Source organism: Onychomys torridus, chromosome 5 (genome assembly GCF_903995425.1).
Source record: "Onychomys torridus chromosome 5, mOncTor1.1, whole genome shotgun sequence".
Lineage (NCBI taxonomy): Eukaryota > Metazoa > Chordata > Mammalia > Rodentia > Cricetidae > Onychomys > Onychomys torridus.
This window is the reverse complement of record NC_050447.1, coordinates 124256675-124277305: the sequence shown is the minus strand read 5'-3', so window position 1 is coordinate 124277305 and position 20631 is coordinate 124256675. Positions and strand designations below refer to the sequence as shown.

General features: G+C 43.2%; 2 protein-coding genes and 1 non-coding gene across 9 annotated transcripts in view; all 3 read right to left on the bottom strand.

Moving 5' to 3' along the window:
- Positions 1–13086, bottom strand: part of Secisbp2 (SECIS binding protein 2) — a 28553-nt gene extending 15467 nt beyond the window's left edge. Inside the window, exons 1-7 of one of the 7 annotated variants that reach the window (XM_036187049.1) lie at positions 12979–13086; positions 12043–12191; positions 10358–10607; positions 9960–10101; positions 8006–8235; positions 2309–2387; positions 98–300 (exon numbers count right to left, since the gene is read on the bottom strand). In XM_036187049.1, coding sequence (XP_036042942.1) covers positions 98–300; positions 2309–2387; positions 8006–8235; positions 9960–10101; positions 10358–10607; positions 12043–12191; positions 12979–13014 — 1089 coding nt within the window. In that variant the 5' untranslated portion in view covers positions 13015–13086. Of the gene's footprint in view, positions 1–97; positions 301–2308; positions 2388–2482; positions 2606–8005; positions 8236–9959; positions 10102–10357; positions 10608–12042; positions 12192–12763; positions 12948–12978 lie in introns of those variants that run through there. The other 6 variants (XM_036187050.1, XM_036187055.1, XM_036187051.1 and 3 more) reach the window with 6 other exon arrangements.
- A 1004-nt stretch (positions 13087–14090) lies between these two features.
- On the bottom strand, positions 14091–20313 carry Cks2 (CDC28 protein kinase regulatory subunit 2). Its single transcript, XM_036189059.1, has 3 exons — positions 20029–20313; positions 16138–16265; positions 14091–14420 (listed from the first exon to the last, which is right to left on the bottom strand). Exons 1-3 carry the CDS (start codon positions 20085–20087, stop codon positions 14368–14370), a joined length of 240 nt encoding a protein of 79 aa, XP_036044952.1. The 5' UTR covers positions 20088–20313; the 3' UTR covers positions 14091–14367.
- Positions 17506–17642, bottom strand: LOC118584935. Its single transcript, XR_004945102.1, has one exon. It is a non-coding gene; the product is annotated as a small nucleolar RNA SNORA2/SNORA34 family (small nucleolar RNA).
- Positions 20314–20631: the final 318 nt, after the last annotated feature.

Sequence of the window (20631 nt, the reverse complement as noted above, 5' to 3'; positions counted from 1 at the left end):
CTCTGTAGCCCAGGCTACCCTTGAATTTACAATCCTCCCAGCTCAGCCTTCCAAGTGTCACCACCCCCAGCCCCATCCTGTCTCTAGTGATGCATACCTTTGTAGCAGGATGAACACACTTCTCCCTGTTGTAAGAAGGATCTGAAGAAAAAGCCTCAGATGGCACACTAACAGTCTTTGCATTGCCTGATGAAGTAGTCTTCTTTAGATTCATCACAGAAGTGACGTTTTCAGTTGTTGCTGTTGATCCTGAAGACACTGTCTGCCGAACAATATAACCCATTGGTGTCCAAGAGAACTCTGTTGAAAGATAACTACAATTACTGAACAATCTCAAGAGTAAACAGGAGTCCCTTGATTATTCAAAAATGCACCTTGTGATAATTAACTTTTCACAGCATAACAAAAATGATGGTGTCTTGAACACCAACTTGAGAGACTACAGTATCTACCAATTAGCTGTCCAGAACATCCCCTAGAACTACAGTATTCACTGACTGTCCAGAACATTCCCTAGAACGACAGTATTCACCGACTGTCCAGAACACCCCCAGAACTACAGTATTCACCGACTGTCCAGAACACCTCCAGGACTACAGTATTCACTGACTGTCCAGAACACCCCCAGAACTACAGTATTCACCGACTGTCCAGAATACCCCCCAGAACTACAGTATTCACCGACTGTCCAGAACATTCCCTAGAACTACAGTATTCACCGACTGTCCAGAACACCCACAGAACTACAGTATTCACCGACTGTCCAGAACACCCCCAGGACTACAGTATTCACCGACTGTCCAGAACACCCCCAGGACTACAGTATTCACCGACTGTCCAGAACACCCCCAGAACTACAGTATTCACCAACTGTCCAGAACACCCCCAGGACTGACTATACAGTACTCACCAACTGTCCAAAACACCCCCTAGAACTATAGCATTCACTTTACCTGTTTTTCTTCTAGAAGACTGCATGCGCAGTCTCTTCCCTTTTAACTTGTATGTTAACTATTTACATATATTTCTTAATTTGGAGGACATAGACAAGTAGGCAAAAAAGTTTTGGCTAAACAACAACCCACAAAATATTCATGTGGCAAACACAGAATTAAAGCGTGAAGACCCACTTTGGGCCTACTAGCCTTGCTCTGTACCTTTAATAGCAGAAGTCAAGGATTTATAGACCTGTGCTGTCACAGTGACTGGCAACTTACTTCACACTATAACACAATGTAAGCACACTAAAGCTACTCCTTAGCTGCCCATGAAGCTCTACATATACATCAAACAAAAGGACATCTATCACCACAGAGATGACAAAAGCCTGACCCACACTACAGAGCTACTGAGACAGCCTTGGCAGTGAAGAACTGTCCTGGGATGCACCATACTAAACCCAAGAACACAAGAGCCCATGTACCAAGGAATGGTCTGGACTTTTTGCTAGGACAAGCTTCTGTAACCATCTCAGAAGTATGATCCCCTCAACACTTTCTGAATACCTGGCTTCCTGGTCAGGCTGTTGAAAGCCCACCAAGTTACAACCATTTCCCAGGCAGGAGAAATGCCTAGTAGTCTCCCTAATTCTTCACTCTAAGGAGTGGACTCTGTGGTGCTCCAAAGGCTGCATGGCAGTAATAGTGGAAGAGCCAAATGCCAAACCGGACTCATGGAGCTATATACTAAAAAAGTACAAAACAAGGCTACTCTAGCTATAGTCTTTTAATTATGGAAAAGGGTTTATTATTATATTATTATAAAAACAAATGGTATTTCAAATGCAATGCATTTATTAGTTTAAATGGAGAGTCTGTTGTTTTATGAGACAGAGTCTCACTCTGAAGACTAGGTTATCCCAGAACTACTGTGGCCAGGCTCCCCTTGAACTCGTGGAATCATCTTGCCTCAGTCTGCCAAATGCTGGGGTTACAGGCCTGGCCATAAAGTAGTATTTGTTTTAAAATTTGATCTAATTTTGAATAATGCCAATATTAACAGTAACCACTTAAATATATAGATGCTCTAGGACTCTGGCATTTTAAAAATATACTGCATCATACAGTTCTGAAAGAAGTCCTCATTTTGGAGTTCATAAAATTCTCATTTACCAAGACTTCTGTTCATTTAGAATATGGCCTCTCATTTTACACCAAGTCATGGATATGGGCTCCTATATTCTAAACTAACACTGATGCTAGTTTTTAAAATTTCATTAGCTGTCTTAAAGGCAGCTTCAAAACTAACAACATTTAATGACACTGGTGTGAAATGTACTTAGAAAACAGCATTTTGTGGTCAATCTTACCACGGGTACATGAAGGGGAACTGGCAGCAGCATTATCAGTCACAGCTCCAGCTGTGCGACTTCTCTTCACCACTTCACCCTACAAAGAGCCCAGGCAAGATTAGGGAAACATCATCTACAACAATACAGAATTGTACACCTTTTAGAATGGCCAAGTTATACAACAGTGACAACCTGGGGTGGGGTGCAGAGCAGCAGGACGCTCATTCACTGCTGGGGAGGCTCCATATGAGGCCACTGGGGGGGGGGTGGCCCACAACTGAACTGACAACAGAGATCAGTGCATATTATCAAGTGAAAGCAGCTACAGAACATGTGACTCCAAATCTTCCATGTTCCAGAAGAGACAGATGATCAGGTGCTAGAAAGAGATTAACAGGTGGAACACAGATCTTTAGGGCAGTGAAGTTACTCTTCACAACACAATGACGGACACATGTCAATCTATGTCTGTCCACCTGCAGTGACCCAGATGTTAATTAGGAATGCCAGGGGTAAGAGGTGTGCCCATGAAGTTGTATAACTGTAACACACCACAAAGGTGGGCTGACATGGAAGCTGGAGATGAATGGGGCAAGCAGCATATGGCTCTGTCCCTACCTCTCCATTCTACGATCCTAAAACTGCTCTAAAACAGTACAGTTAAAAAGCACACAAAACCCAGCCTATTACTCGCTTTCTGTTTCAAACAGAAAGGAATAACTTAATTTTTAAATATAGCTTTCTCTGAATTCTTAAAATCTATAAAAACATGCTACTTAAAAATGCCAAATGTCGGGGCTGGAGAGATGGCTCAGAGGTTAAGAGCACTGACTGCTCTTCCAAAGGTCCTGAGTTCAATTCCCAGCAACCACATGGTGGCTCACAGCCATCTGTAATGAGATCTGGTGCCCTCTCCTGGCCTGCAGGCATACATTCGGACAGAACACTGTATACATAACAAATAAATAAATAAATCTTAAAAAAAAAAAATGCCAAATATCGCCAGGCAGTGTGGTGCACGCCTTTAATCCCAGCACTCGGGAGGCAGAGGCAGGTGGATCTTTGTGAGTTTGAGGCTAGCCTGGTCTATAGAGTGAGATCCAGGAAAGGCACAAAGCTACACAGAGAAACCCTGTCTTGAAAAACAAAACAAAACAAAACAAAACAAAAAACCCCAAATATCAGCCAGGCGGTGGCACATGCCTTTAATCCCAGTGCTCAGAAGGCAGAGGTAGGTAGACAGCTTGAGTTCAAGGTCAGCCTGGTTTACTTCCAGGACAGTCAGGGCTATACAGAGGAATCCTGTCTTGATTAATAAATAAACAAAAAATTCCAACTATCTAACTACATCATACTACTTTAAATAACATACAACTTTTATATACCATCAACAGTGAGTAAAAATGTTACATGTGGTGGTGTACGCCTACAATACACTCACAAATAAATGTAAAAAACCAAATAAACAAATTATACACCCACACACCCCATAAACAGCTTTTCAATACAGTGTCCTTAAGTATCTATAGTTCTTAATATCAGTGGTCCAGCTGGGTGTGGTGGCAAAGGGCTTTAATCCTAGCACTTTGGAGGTGGAGACAAGTGTATCTGTGAGTTCAAGGACAGTCTGGTCTACATAGTGAATTCCAGCACAGTCAGAGCTATGTAACAAACCTTGTCTCAAAAAACAACAAAAAATCTTCAAAACTCAGTGGTCTTAAAATGAATATTCATATACCAAAATAAAAAAAATCATCAAATCAAAATAAAACATCTTAAAAGTTAAGAAAGTCTGTGCCCTCACATGAAGCAGGCTGCCTCCTCTACTGACAGTAGGCAGGAGATGATGAGTGGTGCAGGATGCAAGGACATCCAAACACTCACCACAGTGACTGCAACATCAGCATAAGCAGATGGATTTGTTGTAAATGTACGTGGAAATGAGCTGCCATGTGGGTATTGGGAAATGAACCCAGGTTCTCTTAAAGAGCAGCCAGTGCTGGTAAGTACTGAGCCACTGGCCCAACCCTTAAATTGTAGATGATTTGGGGGATCATATACTTTACAAATTTATCCATTTGCTGTTTTATGCAACTTAAATTATAATTATTAAAACATAGCCTAGGCTTAGGGAAATAGCTGAGCAAGTGAGCATTTGCCTATCACTTATCAGTATCTGCACTTATCCTCAGCAACACACACACACACACACACACACACACACACACACACACACACACACAAAACAAAAGACCTGTGCTTTTCCTAAATATAACTGTCAGCTCACAAAGACCAATGAAAACTACAAACAACTTACTTATTCAAGACAGTTTAAATGAATTATAGGTAGCAACAGGTAGATCCCAAAACAACTGTTGTTGTCAAAAAAATACTTAATAAAATGTGAAAAAAGCCCCCAAATGATTTATTTTATTTATATTTTATTTTGTTTATTTATTTTTGGTTTTTCAAGACAGGGTTTCTGTGTGTAACAGTTCTGGCTGTCCTCGAACTCACAGAGATCCACCTGCCTCTGCCTTCCAAGTGCTGGGATGACAGGTGCGAGCCATCACCGCCCAGCTCCCAAAGGATTTTAAATATTAAGAACATACATGCAGATCCCTAACTGGGAACTCTCTTCTACTTCCACTGTGTATTATCATTGTTATTTTAGAGGAATTTTAAGAAATCTTGTTTGTATGTTGCTGAGGCTATGGCGTGGTGCATGGTGGAGAGGTCAGAGGACAACCTCAGGCTTGGGTTCTGCAATGTTTGAAACAGGGTTTCTTGCTCACCACTGGGAACCTCTTCCAGACTGGTTGGTCAAAGCCTTGGGTAAGTCTCTGCTGCCCATCTCCCCAGGAGAGCCCTGGGATTACAGACATGAGCTGCATGTGGCTTTTCCGCTGCTTTTGGGGATCCAAGCCAAGGTCTTCACTCTGGCATGGCAAGCCCTGTACCCACTGAGCTGTTCCACAGCCTCCCACTGTGCAGAGTATTCTTTGAAAAATGATTAAGTGCAGAGCTGGCTCAGCAGTGAAAAGCATATACAGCAACTGCAAAAAACCTGAGTTTGGTGTCCAGCCCCCATGCAGGCAGCACACAAACATGAGTATCTCCAACTCCTAGGGATCTGATGCACCTGCACTCATGTGTACACACACAATTAAAAAATTAAAAAAAAAAAAAAAAAGATTAAGTGCCAGCATAATGCTTCATGGTATTTCAAAGAATAACTTTTTGTTGTTGTTGTTTTTCGAGACAGGGTTTCTCTCTGTGTAGCTTTGCGCCTTTCCTGGAACTCACTTGGTACACCAGGCTGGCCTCGAACTCAGAGATCGGCCTGGCTCTGCCTCCCCAGTGCTGGGATTAAAGGTGTGTGCCACCACCGCCTGGCAAGAATTACTTTTTTTAAGATTTATTTTATGTATATGGTGTTCTATACCTCTATCTTCTATATGCATGCCAGAAGAGGGCATCAGAACCCATTATAGATGGCTGTGAGTCACCATGTGGTTGCTGGGAGTTGAACTCAGGATCTTTGGAAGAGCTGCCAGTGCTCTTAACTGCTGAGCCATCTCTCCAGCTGCCAATTACTTTTTTTTCTTAAACCTTTTTCCTGTTATTTACACATATTAGTGATATAAAGAAAAAGGGGGCTTTTAGAAGAATAAAAAGCCCTTACTTGTAACTCAGGATAGTAAGGCAGTCAGTCTTTCATTAACAGAACTTCCCTTCATTCTCACGCTCAGCTAGGTGATCTTGACACAGGTGGTCAGTCCCTTCCTGCTGCTCTATCTGTCCCTGTTACAGATGGCACAGTACCCTATAGTACTTTGAGGTGCTTACAGAAGCACCAAACAGTCACTGCTGAATTCAACAGAGGCCCAAGCGGCAGCCACATATGGCCTAGATAAACTATGACTTGAACTATGATTTCATACAGCTCATTAATCCGCCTTACTGTGCACATTCTTAACAAAACACTGTGTGATAATACAATAAGGGTCCACACCTAGGAAATGCAACAGAATGGCATATTTTCTCGTATATCAGCCACTGCAAAGCCTTTAGCTCCTTGTATAGGTGCCTAAGAGAATGCCAAGGACATGAAGGGATCCCTTCCTGATAAAGAGGGGAATGGGAATATGCGTGGTTTTATATTTCCTCTTCCTCTTTGTTTCTGTGCTGTCTGGTACCCTTCTCTCTCCCTTGGGTAAGAACTGCCATAAGTCATTTCAGGGATTTAACTTCTGGCTGGGATCCGAAATGTCATCCCAGAGGCTCACGTGCTGAACACTGCCCCCTGAGCTGGTGGCGCTGTTTTAGGAGACTGTGGAACCTTTAGGACACAGAAACTAAATGTTAGAAACAGGGTCACTTTTCTGAAGGTTATAAGCTGCTCTGGTTCAGATGTGCAGTTTCCTTGTCCATATAATGTGAACAAACCACCACCTTCCATGCCCATCACGCCTTCCACTATGATGCACTGTACCCTCTGAAACCAGGGCCTAACAAATCTTCCCTCGCTTCTTGTTTGTTTGTTTGTTTGTTTGTTTGTTTTTTAAGACAGGGTTTCTCTGTAGCTTTGGAGCCTGTCCTGGACTAGCTCCGTAGACCAGGCTGGCCTCGAACTCACAGAGATCCGCCTGCCTCTGCCTCCCAAGTGCTGGGATTACAGGCATGTGCCACCACCGCCCAGCAATATTTATTTAACTGGGTTTTTTTTTTTTTTTTTTTGGTCTTTCGAGACAGGGTTTCTCTGTGCAGCTTTTGCACCTTTCCTGGAACTCGCTTTGTAGACCAGGCTGGCCTTGAACTCACAGAGATCCGCCTGCCTCTGCCTCCCGAGTGCTGGGATTAAAGGCGTGCGCCACCACCGCCCCTTCCCTCACTTCTATGTCAAGTATCTTGGTCATAGAAAGAAAAAGTAACTAACAAAATAATCTGCCACTTTTTAGTCCCTAGAATTATGAGTCAGTCTTTGGAAAACAAAATGCTTTGATTTGGTAGACTAAAACTTTGAGACCATTGTAGTAACCACTCATTATTCATTTACTGTTATTAATGGGATCAGACTGAGATATAGGTAAAAAGCCTAGACATTTCAGAAGCTGTATTTTTTTTAAGATGTATTTATTTATTATGTATACAGCATGTACCCCTGCAGGCCAGAAGAGGGCACCAGATCTCATTACAAATGGCTGTGAGCCACCATGTGGTTGCTGGGCATTGAACTCAGGACCTCTGGAAGAGCAGTCAGTGCTCTTAACCTCTGAGCCATCTTTCCAGCCCTCAAGGTTAAGTTTTAAATATTAGTATTTCAGTTTTTAAATTCCACATATTTACTTATTTGTGTGGGGGAGGTGGCATGCAAAAGCTACCATGCGTGTTTGGAGGTCAGTGGACAACATGCTAAGTCACCTCACCAGGCTGCTTTAAATGGACTATCAGAACCTCCTCTTGAGGTGCTACACTTGGCTTTGCGCTCCCAGGTTTCAAGGAAGCACATCAGATGATTCTTTGGAGACAGCAGCTCCAGATGTGACAATCTTGTTATAATCAGGTTGGCCAAGTGCAAAGCCAAGGCCTCTTCCCAGTACCTTTTCCCTTGCAACCCACAGTAGGATTTAACAGTGTTTCAGGTGACAGAACACAAAGGCAGGCATGTGCAGAGGACAGAGAAAACTGAGACAGACAAGCCCTTCCACTTACCCCTACTGCCTCTGCAACTGGCTTGCCAACTTCTCCCAGGAGAGATGTGTTACTGGCAGCAGAGCCAAGAGGCCCCCACCTGGGCTGCTTCTGTGTCTCTGACATACTATTGTTCTTTGGACTCTGCAGTTCAGGAAAGTCCAACCTGCTAAATTCAAATTCAGGTTTGGAGGTAGATGCACTTTTTGCAAGGATTCTGGACTTCCGGTCTGTTCGTTTGTGATAACCATCTGTAAATTACAGAATGAAAAGTTGGGATAGAAATCAGGATACAGCTTGCTCATTAGCACTCAAACCTGAACTTTAGAGAAGCAGGTGGATGCAGCAGGCAGTGGACACACTCCAGCTTGCTCCTACTGCTAACCTTCTCTATAGCAGCGCTAGATACAAATGATAAGTGGCATCCACCGGAATGCACATTTCTGGAATAACTCTGGTGAATAAAGCTGGTGAAACCGCCAAGCCTGACTGCACAACTGAGCATCTAATCACTCATATTTTTGAGTTGGGCAAACTTAAGGGGAGCCTCACAGACTTCCTGTAAGTAATTAACTTCCCCCTTCCCATTTGCTGGAGCAAAGTGGATGGAGACTGTTGTATAAAGCTTTCCGGCTCTTTCCCATACTTCAATGCCATGGACAGTGAGATGGCTGCCATTCCATGAAGCCCCTCAAATTAGAAGTCTGAAGTTAGTACATTTAACCCTGACATTTCCACACTTTCATGTGCCAGGTAGTTCACAAGCAGAGTAGATGAGAATAGAAAAATTTATTAAACCAAGTGCTAGAATTACACATTTAAGAGCACAGCCTTGGTTAAGGACACAAAAACAAAAGCTGTAAGCCAGGTGAAGTGGTACACTTTTAATGCATTTGGGGAGGCAGAGGCAGACAATCAATCTCTGTGACTTCAAGGCCAGCATGGTCCACATAGTGAATTCCAAGACAAGAGTTACACAGTGAGAGCCTGTCTCAAAACCAAACCAAACAACAACAACAACAGAAAAGCAAAAACTGTAAATAATTATAGAAATAACTGTGAGGGCTGGAGAGATGGCTCAGCAGTTGAGAGCACTGGCTGCTCTTCAGAGGACCTGGGCTCAATTCCCAGAACCCCCATGGCAGCTCACCACTGCCTGTGACTCCAGTTCCAGGAGATCTGACACCTTCACACAGACATGTATACAGGCAAAACACTAATGCACATAAAATAAAAATAAGTAATTTCTAAAAAGGAAAATGAAAGGAATCGTTGTGTCTATGGTCAAACAGTGCTAGCAGATGATTTGTAGGAGGAATAGCTGCAGCTGGGGAATAAGATCACAGAAAAAGCTTTTCCTAAGTATAGTGGTACATGTCAATAACCCCAGCACTTTGGAGGCTGAGCTAGGAGGATTGAGAAAGTTCAAGGCCAGTCTGGTCTATAGAGTAAGGCCTGGTCTGGAAACTAAAAACAACACAGGTACTAGGTAGACTCCCAAGCTTTCAGCCAGGTGGAAACAGCAATTTTCCAGCTGGGAGATGCCCATGTAATCTCCAGTAACCAAAGCGCCCAGGTTTGGTACTCTTTAGAATGGGATTTTAACTAGTCAAATCTTCCCACTACTTAGTGCTTCTTCAGAATGGAGAAGCGAGTTCAGAAGTGAGCATGGACACACACAGTGTAAAGAATATACTAAGAGCATGTTCTGAACCTTGAGGTCATCACCTGCATGTTATTTGGTGGTCCTAATAGGCTATGAAACCTTCCGAGTATACAGTGCAACATATACCACACTGTAACAACTCTTCCCATCTCCCACTATTGCCTGAGAGAAACGATGTCTAGAAACCACAATAAGTCTGATGGCCTCAGCTAGGCCAGACTCCAAGGCACATTTCTTGGAGCAGTCATGATGAGCAAGCCCACAGGAATGGTACTGTTTTGGGAAGGTGGGACAGTTTGTGAGTTTTACCTGGTTTCAAACTACTCTCAGCACGAGTGGACAGGTGACAGGAACCTCTAGCTGGTCTCATCTCAGATGGCACTGCACTGTCAGGCCCTCTGCTGTTTGACTTTTGCCTGTCACATGGTTTTCTCTCATCAGAGGATTTTTTCTGCAGGAGAGATTTAAAAAAAAAAAAAAAAAGTATGAAATAACTACTACCACACTGAGAAAGAAACTTTAATATAGCAAACCAGTAAGTATTCACAAGTCAAGCATTTAAGGAAAGAATAGACCAAATCATTTATAAAAAGGCTGATTATCACAAAAAGGTAAGCAATACTTAAACATCATGCCATATACTAACTTCTTACATCTTAATCAAATGATTAATGTCAGGACACCACAAAACCACAGCATTGCCTCACCTTAAATACACCTTTTGCTTCCTGAGGAGGAGGGCACATGTGCTCATTTCGGGGCTTTGCTGTCCGAAAGCCTGGGTGACACTGTGCTGGGCTGTAATCATACTGCAGGGCTGGCCCTGAGCAAACACTCTGTGCAGAGTCAAGGGCATAAGCAGAATAGGCAAATGGATGCAGTGTTATCTCAGAAGATACGTACTGCGCTGGAAATGCAGGGGCTCCAAAGGCCATGTCTTCAGGGTAAATTTTTTGTCTAAAAAGTGTAAATTTCAGTTGCAGATTTCATAACACAAACCAAGGACTTTCATTTTTTTTTTTGTAAGACAATAATTTAAACTTTCTAATATTTTTTTTTAGGATAATTTACTCTAGCATTGGAAACTCCCCTATCAACAACCAAATGAGGGCTAGAGAGAAAGCCCAGTCAGTAAGGTGCCTGCACACAAGCACAAGGACGTGAGTTTGGTCTCCAGAGCCTGTGAAAAGCAGTGCGTGGCAGTCTGCATCCGGGAGTCCAGCCCGGAATGGGGAAGGGCAGATCCTTGGAGCTCACTGGCCAGCCAGTGCAGCTGAGAGATAAGCCTCAGGTCCAGTGAGACTGTCTCAAAAAAGGAAAGAAGAGACCAGGGAAAGACTCTCAACAACCTCAGGTTTCCACATGATTGTGCATTTACCACACATACACAACACACATGTGCATGCACAAACATACATACAGCCAGATAGAACCTCTTTTTCTTCCTGCAAAGGCTACTGCTGACCTTCTGTTTAAAACTAATGAACTAGGGTTGGGCAATAAAGCTCAAAGATGGACAGCATTCATAAAATGCACAAGGCCATGGGTTTAATCCATACCACCACAAAAAAGTAATTTGAAGTTAAAAAATAAGTTCATACACAATGTCAGCACAGTAGGAACATGTGCCAATGGCTTTGCACCCTACTGATGGTCACATACCTGACGACTCAGCAGCCCTGGGACTCAATCGCCAAAAAGTCATTCCCTTGGCTGAGGAGTTGCCCTACGGCCTGTGCAGTCCTCTCCAGGACCTCAGGATCCTTCCCTTCTTAACCCCTCCATCACATCCTACACTGTGCTGTGAGGGCCAGAGTACAAAGTAGATTCTGACAGCAGAGGCTAGGAGTCACTCAGATGGACTGAGGATTAAACCTGAGGCCTTGTGTATGTCAGCAGGAGCTTACCATGGAGCTATATAACTCAAAGCCTATCTTTTACTTTGTTTTGACTAAGGGTCTTGCTAAGTTGTCCAGTCTGACCCTTCCTCTGTCCCCTTCCCATTCACCCTTTCTTCTTACTATTTCTTTTTCCAATCCAAATGTGAAATTGTTTGGCTCAGTTTTGCTTTGGCAGCTCTCAGGATCAAGCCCAGGGCCTGATGAATGGCAAGCATTTCCTGCTGAGGGGCATCCATAGTTTTAATTGTGGACAAAGGAACCCTGCAATTGTACTTTCTAAGAAGTACAGCAGCCTCTGCCCTTCTTGGTTGAATTTTTATAGCACAAAATAGAGTTAACCTACAGACCCAGATCCTTCCGGTCAAAGAACCTCCTTTCCTATTCTACAAGATGTTAATATGAGTGTTTCAGAATATGTGGAGGTATGTGATTACCACTGTCTCCAGGAAATAATTCTTTTTCATAAGGCAAGGCATTCAGAAAATACATACTCAGTCACCGGTGATTCCTGCACAAATGGATAGTAAGTGGCTGCACAGCCTGGGAAGACACATGCTTCGGAGGACTCTGACCACGCCACACTGAGCCCAGCAAACTTAGGGACAAATGGTTTGACATCAGCTGACAACTTGATGCTATCCTGAGGAAGAAAGGGTGGGTTGGGCTATAACACTCTGAGATTCGCTAAATGCAGATAAACAAAAACCAAAAGAAAGGTGCTCTATTCTAATAGGCCCAATGCTGACTAAAAGGTGCACAGCAAAGACAAAAATTTCTTTGGTAACAGTATCTCCCTAACGCTGTTTTTATTAGAAAAAGAAGTTTCTTGGGCCTTAAAAGTGAAATGCTGACGAATTAACGTCGAAGCAAATCCAACATTGTTATGTAATAAGAACCACAATTTGGAATGATTCTGGGGATTTAAACTTGGAAATGTTCATTTTTATCTCTCTCATCTTTTTACATGAGATACATAAAAATCCTGGACCTACTGTAGCCAAATACACCCGAGGAAGCTCAAAACTGTAGTTTAAAACACAATGCTGACATTTATTGACATTTTTCAACAAAAAGCACCAAATATTTGGTTTGTACTTAGTAACCACATATAACCTTTGAGGGAAAAAAAATCATCTCATGGCCGTGAGTGCCTGGAATTCAAAACTGAGCTTTGTGTTGCAATACGAAGTACGGTTATTCTGACTTCATTACCGTGTTTGGCCAATTTGGAGCGGAATTCTGTGACCGCCGGTGCGCCACCTAGCGGTCACGCAGGGGCGGACGCGGGTCTGAGGAGCCGGGGGCGGTAGGTGGCCTCTGTGGCATCACTTCGCCGGCCGAGCCGTGGGAGGGTCGAGCCGCCCCACCCCCGAACCTCAGTCCTGGTGGCCCCGCGCGTGTACCTAGGCCCGCAGGCCGCCCCTTACCTCGCCTTCGGGCTCCCGCGGCCGCTCCGACGCCATGGCGGCCACGGAAGAGCCCGCGCCGTGAAGCGAGCGGCGGGCCCAACCAACGACTCGACGTTTCCGCCTATGGGACGGCAGCGCCGGGAAGTACGTCACCGGAAGGCGACGGAAACCTTTTTATGCCGGAAGTGCTTAGCGTCCCGGGTCGACGGGCGGCATGTGGGGCCAGAGCCGGCGCTTTGGGAGGTGTTTCTGGCAGGCCTAAGGGTGCGGCTGAGCTCTGCTGAGCTCTGCTCCGGGGTGGGGCCCCCAGATAGGGCATTAGGGGGGCGGCCAGGCTCTGAGCGCCCTAGTTAGGCCCTCACTGAGGTGATGCAGGCTCATGAAGGAAAGGGGAGGCCGGTAACACTTGGCAGTGTGAAATTTCTAGGGCAAGATAGGACGTCAAAGCATGGTGCTGGCAGGCAGATTTAGAAACCCCAACTACACAAGGGCTGAATGTGTTCAGTTGTCTGAGAAACTGGTGCTGCCTCTGGAGAACAGGAGGCTCAGCAAAACGCACCACAAAGAAACTAAGAACACACAACTGTGCAGAGATCTAAGATCAGAAGAAAGTCGCCTGCACTGTTAGGCATTTGGCAAACAGACCTGAAGTCAAATGCACGCTTAGCACAGAACACTAGCCCCCTAGTTGAAGCAAGATACCCAGACATCTCCAGTTCTTGTTCAGGTAGGCCCACAGGATTACACACCACCATGGTTCAGTGAAGTGTGAAGTCACCCTTGTTAATCTAACCAGGGTCTTAAGTTACTGGACATTCATTTATACATTTCTAATGTGTCTGTGCTTAATTTCTTGGCCGACAAAAAAAAAAAAAGCATACATAGGGTGTTTCAGCGCTTCTTAAAACAGTTCTCCCTGAAACCACTAGTGTTTTGTAGACATTGTGGACACAACCAATGTAGACAGCTATCTTGGAAGTAGAATATCAATAAAGCTGAAAACTTTGACTCTAGATTAAATATCCCCAGTAATCTCATCATTTGGAGCTTGAGATGTCTTTTTCAAGTATGTTTATTTTTTCCAGGGGTAAAATTATTCAGAGTCAAGTCAAATTAATTTCAACAATAGTTATAAATGCAACATACAAACTTTATTTAACAAAAGTAACAGGTAAAGTAAAACAGGCACTACTTATATTAAGAAAAAAAAACTACAAGAAATTTATCTTTAACAGTTTAAAATAATCTACTTGCAGTTGCATTGAACTGAGCTCTGTTGCTGTGAAGAATACAGCTCATGCACAGGTATGATGAAAGATTTGTACATTTTTCAAGTATTCACTGAATACTACCATATATACACATATACATTAAATTTGAAAATGATTAGGTGATCCCAGATGTACTTCATTTTTGTTGTTCTTTTGGAAGAGGTCGTCTAAAGAGAAGAATATGCGGTTCTGTGGAAAGGAAATATTTATCATTAAGTTTCATGCCAACAACGTCACCATTTGAAGTGATTAAAATTAATTGTCTCAAAATAATAAACACTGAACACAAGCAAACTATGTAATAATAACATTGCTCCACTATTTTAATCTTTAGCCTACTCTGGAGAGATGGTTTCTACCTGTAAAATCTCATTTCCAGGTAAAAGAAATGTTATCACTTTGAGAAAAGGACATCTCATTCAAAGTAGCTACTGGATCTCATGCTAATGCACTTCAGAAAAATCACCAGAAAGTTGGATATATATGTATGGTAAAGTGGTGGTATATGGTATATATGGAGGTGGATATATTTGCCTAGCAAGTACAAAAGGTCCAATCTCAACACACAAGCCTGCAAAGTGTAGTGGTATACTTGTAATCCCTGCACTTAGCTAAGAAAAGATGTAGACTTTAACCTCAAAAAATAAAGATAATTGAACCAGTAAGTAGAGTTTACCCAATACCTCCCAATTCAGTATGAGGAAGGCCAGGAATTTATAGTTAGACAGATACAGATCCACTGCTTCTGTAGTAGGGAGAATCTTTGAACTCTTAAATATATGTGTCATAATCCCTAGAAAGTTTTAACACACCCAAGAGTTTAACAATACTGTTTTTCTTTACAAGTATAAAAAGGTAGCTTTAATTTTATCTGTTTTTGTAGTATGTCTTCAAATTTTGTTCCCAGCATTAGTTTTTTTTTTTTTTTTTGAAGATTTTTATTTATTTATTATATATACACCATGTATGACTGCAGGCCAGAGAGAGCACCAGATCTCATTACAGATGGTTGTAAGCCACCATGTGGTTGCTGGGAATTGAACCTAGGGCACCTCTGGAAGAGCAGTCGGTGCTCTTAACCTCTGAGCCACCTCTCCAGCCCTCCCGCTTTAGTTTTTAATTGATAGTTCCAAACCAGAACTTAAGATCACAAAACTTCAGTCTAGTTTACTACTTAATGTCTTGAAAACTTGGTTAATACCATACTAGAATAAGATACTTTTCTTTTTTTTTTAATGTTTTTTTTTGAGACAGGGTTTCTCTGTGTAACAGCCCTGGCTGTCCTGGAACTAGATTTGTAACCAGGCTGGCCTTGAACTCACAGAGATCCCCCTGCCTCTGCCTCGAGTGCTGGGATTAAAAGTGTGCACCACCAATGCCCAGAGAATAAGATACTTTTGATACAGGGAGAATTTGTGTTTATATGCCTATCTCACTTAACCTTAATATGGTAGATGAATCCCTAAAAAGGGCTAACGAAAGATGTAATCACATCTAATTGCATCAATTTCTATATATACCAGGACTTTAAGCAAGTCACCTTTACAAGTACATAATGTATTACTTTCAACCCCCCCCCCCCCACACACACACAGGGTTTCTCTATGTAGTTTTGGTGGCTGTCCTAGATCTCGCTCTGTAGACCAGGCTGGCCTCCAACTCATAGATCTGCCTGGCTCTGCCTCCTGAGTGCCACCGCCACCCGGCATTCCTTTCATTCTTGTATACTTTACTTTACATTACTTTACTATAAAACAGAACATTATCCAGGGAGTAAGGAATCAGTCATTTAAAAAAATAGTTGAGCTTCTCAGTTACTTTTAGTTAACACTGAATGTTTGGGTTTTTAATAAGTTGACCCTCAACAACTATTTTTATTTAGTTAGTACTTTATAGCAAAGCTTACCTGGTTCATGAATCATGTAATGAACCCAACCTAGACTCTGCTGGACACCAAGTCTCCTCCACTCCTCTTCAGACATTAGATGAGTTTTTGGTACTTGTTTGGAGAGTTCTCTGGGTAACATGACATGCCTGTTAAAAGATTCAGCCAGATTAGTGCTTTGTCTTTCCTACCATTATCACTTAATACAGGGACCTTTTAAGATTCTGAAAATTTGAAGTCATTTCTCTAAAGCAACTCTGGATTACAACACTATTTGTATCAATCTTGAGTATTCCCTATAACCTATACTTTTGGCTTTTGAGGGCTTATGTTCAAGTATTAGGCCAATAGTAAGCTGCACAGAAATGAAAAGCATTCTAACAGAATATCTGCTATTGACATCTTCCAGGAATAGAGTCACCCTCTCCTACAACTTCTTTTGGTTATGAAACAACTCTTGGTCTACAAATTATAGGCAGAAAATATTCAAGTACTGAAAAGTAGACTCAAAGTTGTTGGACAGACTGACGGTAGCTGGATAGCTAGACCAGCAAGCTAAAGACAGAGGCAATTATAAAAGCGAGCTGCCTAGGGAGGAGGAAGGAAGGAGTCTAGTCCTAGGATTAGTGTCCCTTCACCTCAACCTGGAACTACCAAACTTTAATAAAGGATGGGGAAGAATGGACAAACCAAGACAGTTAATGTATTTTCTGTTACACAATACTAGATCTGTACTAGATACAAGTTCTTGTATATATTCCATAGTTTGCTTTATGCTTCAGAATTAAAAGCCAAAATACTAACTCATGCCCATGGACTTCACACAGATCTTTATAGTTTCCCAGTAAGTTACTGAAGCAATTCCAAAACTTTAGGTGGGCATATAAATAAGTCTTTAATATCAATCCATTATGAACACACACAATTTTTTCCTTTTGTTTTATGTGGAAAACCCACAATAATCCTTTTTCTTGGTAACAGATTTAACATATAATTTAATGAACAATAAGCTAAACCAGTAATGTAGAAGTATTATACTTGGAATACCATTAAGACTTACCAGCCACCATTATCTATCACCAGTGACTCAGCTGTTCACGCGGGTGGGGTGCATTCTACTGTTGGGCAGGTTGGCCTCAAACTCCCTATCTTTTTGCCTTAGGCTCTCAAGTTCTGTAATTACAGAACTGTGTATGTACAACATCCAGCCAGTTTCTTTCTTTCTTTAGAAATTTATTTATTCATTATGTATACAGTGATCTGTCTGCATGTATGTCTGCAGGCCAGAAGAGGGCATCAGATCTCATTATAGATGGTTGTGAGCCACCATGTGGGTGCCAGGAATTTAACTCAGTGCTCTTAACCTCTAAGCCATCTTTCCAGCCCCCAGTTTGTTTCTTTCTAATGAATTGACCATTAGATTTCCAAATTTCTGAAATGGCCAACAGACCATAGAGAGACATTTCTTTAGGCTCCTGCTTGAAGCCAACAGCTCCAGCAAACTGTTGGCCTTGATTCAGGGCCAGAACAAATACATACAATTCTAACAAGTACAAACAAATCTGTACCCTTGCCTGAACAGAGCACTTAATTATCACAAAGTGTCTCTTTCTAAAACCCTAATTGTCAGCCTCATTTCACTCTTTCTGGTTTCTACAAAATCAGCAATTAGCAATTTTTTTTTGACCAATATAAGCTGTACGATGACAGAGTGTAAATTAGTTCTGTATTTTTGGACATGGAACAACACAATCCATAATCCTTTCTAAGCACCAAATTGTCCACAACATAGATTTTAGGATGTGGCTTATTATTTCAATGCAAATAATTCTTAAAACAACTTTATGATGACATAAGAGAAATGACTACAAAATAGTTATGCTTACTAACGCAGTACACTCCCCTCAAACATTTCCAGGCAACTTTATAAATATTCTTACTCATACCAGTTACCACTCATTCTAGAAATACTGCTTAGATCATAGTGGAGGCAAGAAGGGTTGCCAAATTTCAGTGCACCTTGTAACTATTTATTTTTGAGATGGGAGTCTTTGTAAAGATACCTTGTGATCTTATATTCCTATGGATAGTCTCAAATATTCAGACAGAAGTTGCTTCTACCTAAGTCATGTCAACAGGTTGCATTTTACCAGGGGTCGATTATAATTGTAAATTTTTTAGTAGTGTTAAACTCACATGACTCTATCTGTATTTTATTACTGACCACATTAAGGAAAACTATTTCCAAAACCTAGCTTTGTTGGAAAACAAAAAGTGCCACATATTACCATTCATAAAAGTACCCAGAGAAATCCTCAATTTTCCTTCTGTAAAGACAAACTCCCATGCTGAGCATGGTGGTGTAGGACTTGATGCAGCCTGATCTCTCTCTACACTTCAGGTTCCAGGACAAATGGAGCTGTAGAGACCATTTCAAAAAAGATAGGCTCCCACAACAACCCACTGTTTGTTCATAGTAACCACTCACTGACAAAAACACTAAGCTTCTACACAACACTCATACTTCTACTATATCTAAGCCATCCTAGATTCACACCTGTGTCGTCGTATCACCAGTACATTCTCTTTCAAGAGTACCTCTCTAATTCGTCTTGTTTTGTAAGGTTGGTGAATGCTCAAGCCATGTGTGGTGACACACTCATCTCAGCTACTAGAAAGGCTGAGGGAGAATGGCAAGCTTGAAAAGCCACTTAACGAGGACCCTTATTTCAAAATAAAATCTCTTGGGCTCTGGATTCTGTTCCTAATACAGCAGTGGGTAGTAGACCAGCAGCTGCTTTCAAACATGTACAACTTATAGCCCAAGTTTAAAAACTACCACACTCTGGCAGTATGTCCTAAAGGAATGTATACAAGCCCATAAACCTTTATGCTAAACAGAATGATTTGCCAAATTTAGAAGGCAGTACAATAACTTTCTGTTGATTACTGGATATCCCCAAGCTGGGCTCTGGGTTACTATAACCACCGAACATTATGCCAACTTATCATATGGTTACAATTACTATGTAAAGATACTAATTAAATTTTATAGCTAAGAAAAAAAACCACGAGATTTCTTAGTTAAAAATATTCAAGTTCCAGCATTACTAAATTGTAAAACAGACCAGAGAAAGTTTTCCCACTGTGAAGATTTCTATACTAAGGGCGTGAGAGAATTGGGGGGAGGGGGCGGTTAGGGAATCCACTCTCTAAAAAAGTCTTTCTTATTCCTCAAACAGCACGCTGGAGACTAACCTAAAAGGGCAGCAAACAGAAAACATGGTCACTGTTTGGCCAAGAGAGGCATAGGTTTCCACGAGGGTATCTTGACCGTGTCCCAGAATGCAACGCTTTAGTCCCAACCCAGTAGGACCCCGCGGCAGAAAGGCCTTTGAAACCACACCCCAGGTCGGCATGAATACAATAAAACTAACTGTAACCATCCCCTACTTTCCATAATCCATTTGCTTATACAATAACGTAGGCACTACTTTCTAGAGCATCTCAGGGTTCAAAACCCAAATTCCCCCAAGAGCCCTAAACCAGGCCAAAATGCATTAGCAGACGAAGGTAATGGCGGGGGGTGGGAGCAAAAACATTCCCGGGTAACCTCGAGGTTTCAACCTCTTTGAAGACGCCCCAGGTTACGGCTTCTGCAGTTACCCCGGACACAGCCCGTCGGGTGCACCTCCCGGACTTCCTCAGGGCCAGAGCCGGCGAGCTCCGCGTGCCGTCGTGAACTCCCGGATGAGGCGCTGCGCGACCACCTGACTCCCCAGCTCCTGCGAACCCCGAAGAACGCGACACAAAGCGCGGCTGTCCGTAAGGATGGAGGCCTCTAAGGGACCCCGAGTCCCGACCCCCGGGTCTGACCTCCCGGCGCCGCCCTCCTCCGCAGACGCTGCTCACCGGTACTCGTAGTGCTCGTCGAAGTACTTGTCCGAGTAGTAGATCTGCTTGTGGGCCATCCTGCCGGTGCGCGAGGGAGAAAACAGGAGCAGGAAACGGGGTGCAAGGAGCTCCACGTCCGCCTAGGGCCGGCGCAACGACTCCAATGAGGCCAACGACCGCAGGCCCAACGCTCTGGATTTGAATCCGACAGCCCGCCGCCGATTGGACGGAGCCACTGACCAATCACGCTCCACGCAGGCCGCGAGGACAGGTAACCAATCAGAGACCGGCTGAGGGCTTACGAGGGCGGGAGTAAGGCTGGGACAGCGCTGTGGTGATGAGGGCCTGGCCATCCCTAGAGTTACGAAAGAAGGGCGGAGCCGGGTCGGTTTGGACCTCACAGCGCGTGCGCAGTGGCTTAGAACAGGCCGTTGGGAGGGTGGGCCCGAGGTGGAGGTATCGCGGGGTTTGGGGAGTAAGGCGGGGCTGGGAGGAGATCTGCCGGTGGGGTTCGCCAGGCTGGGGGTCTCTGGAGTCATTAGCCGAGGAGGTTGCTTTTGCTCGCTTGCTTCCCGGCGCCCGGAAGTGAGCCAGCCCGGCTCCCGGCCGCCTCTGCACCGA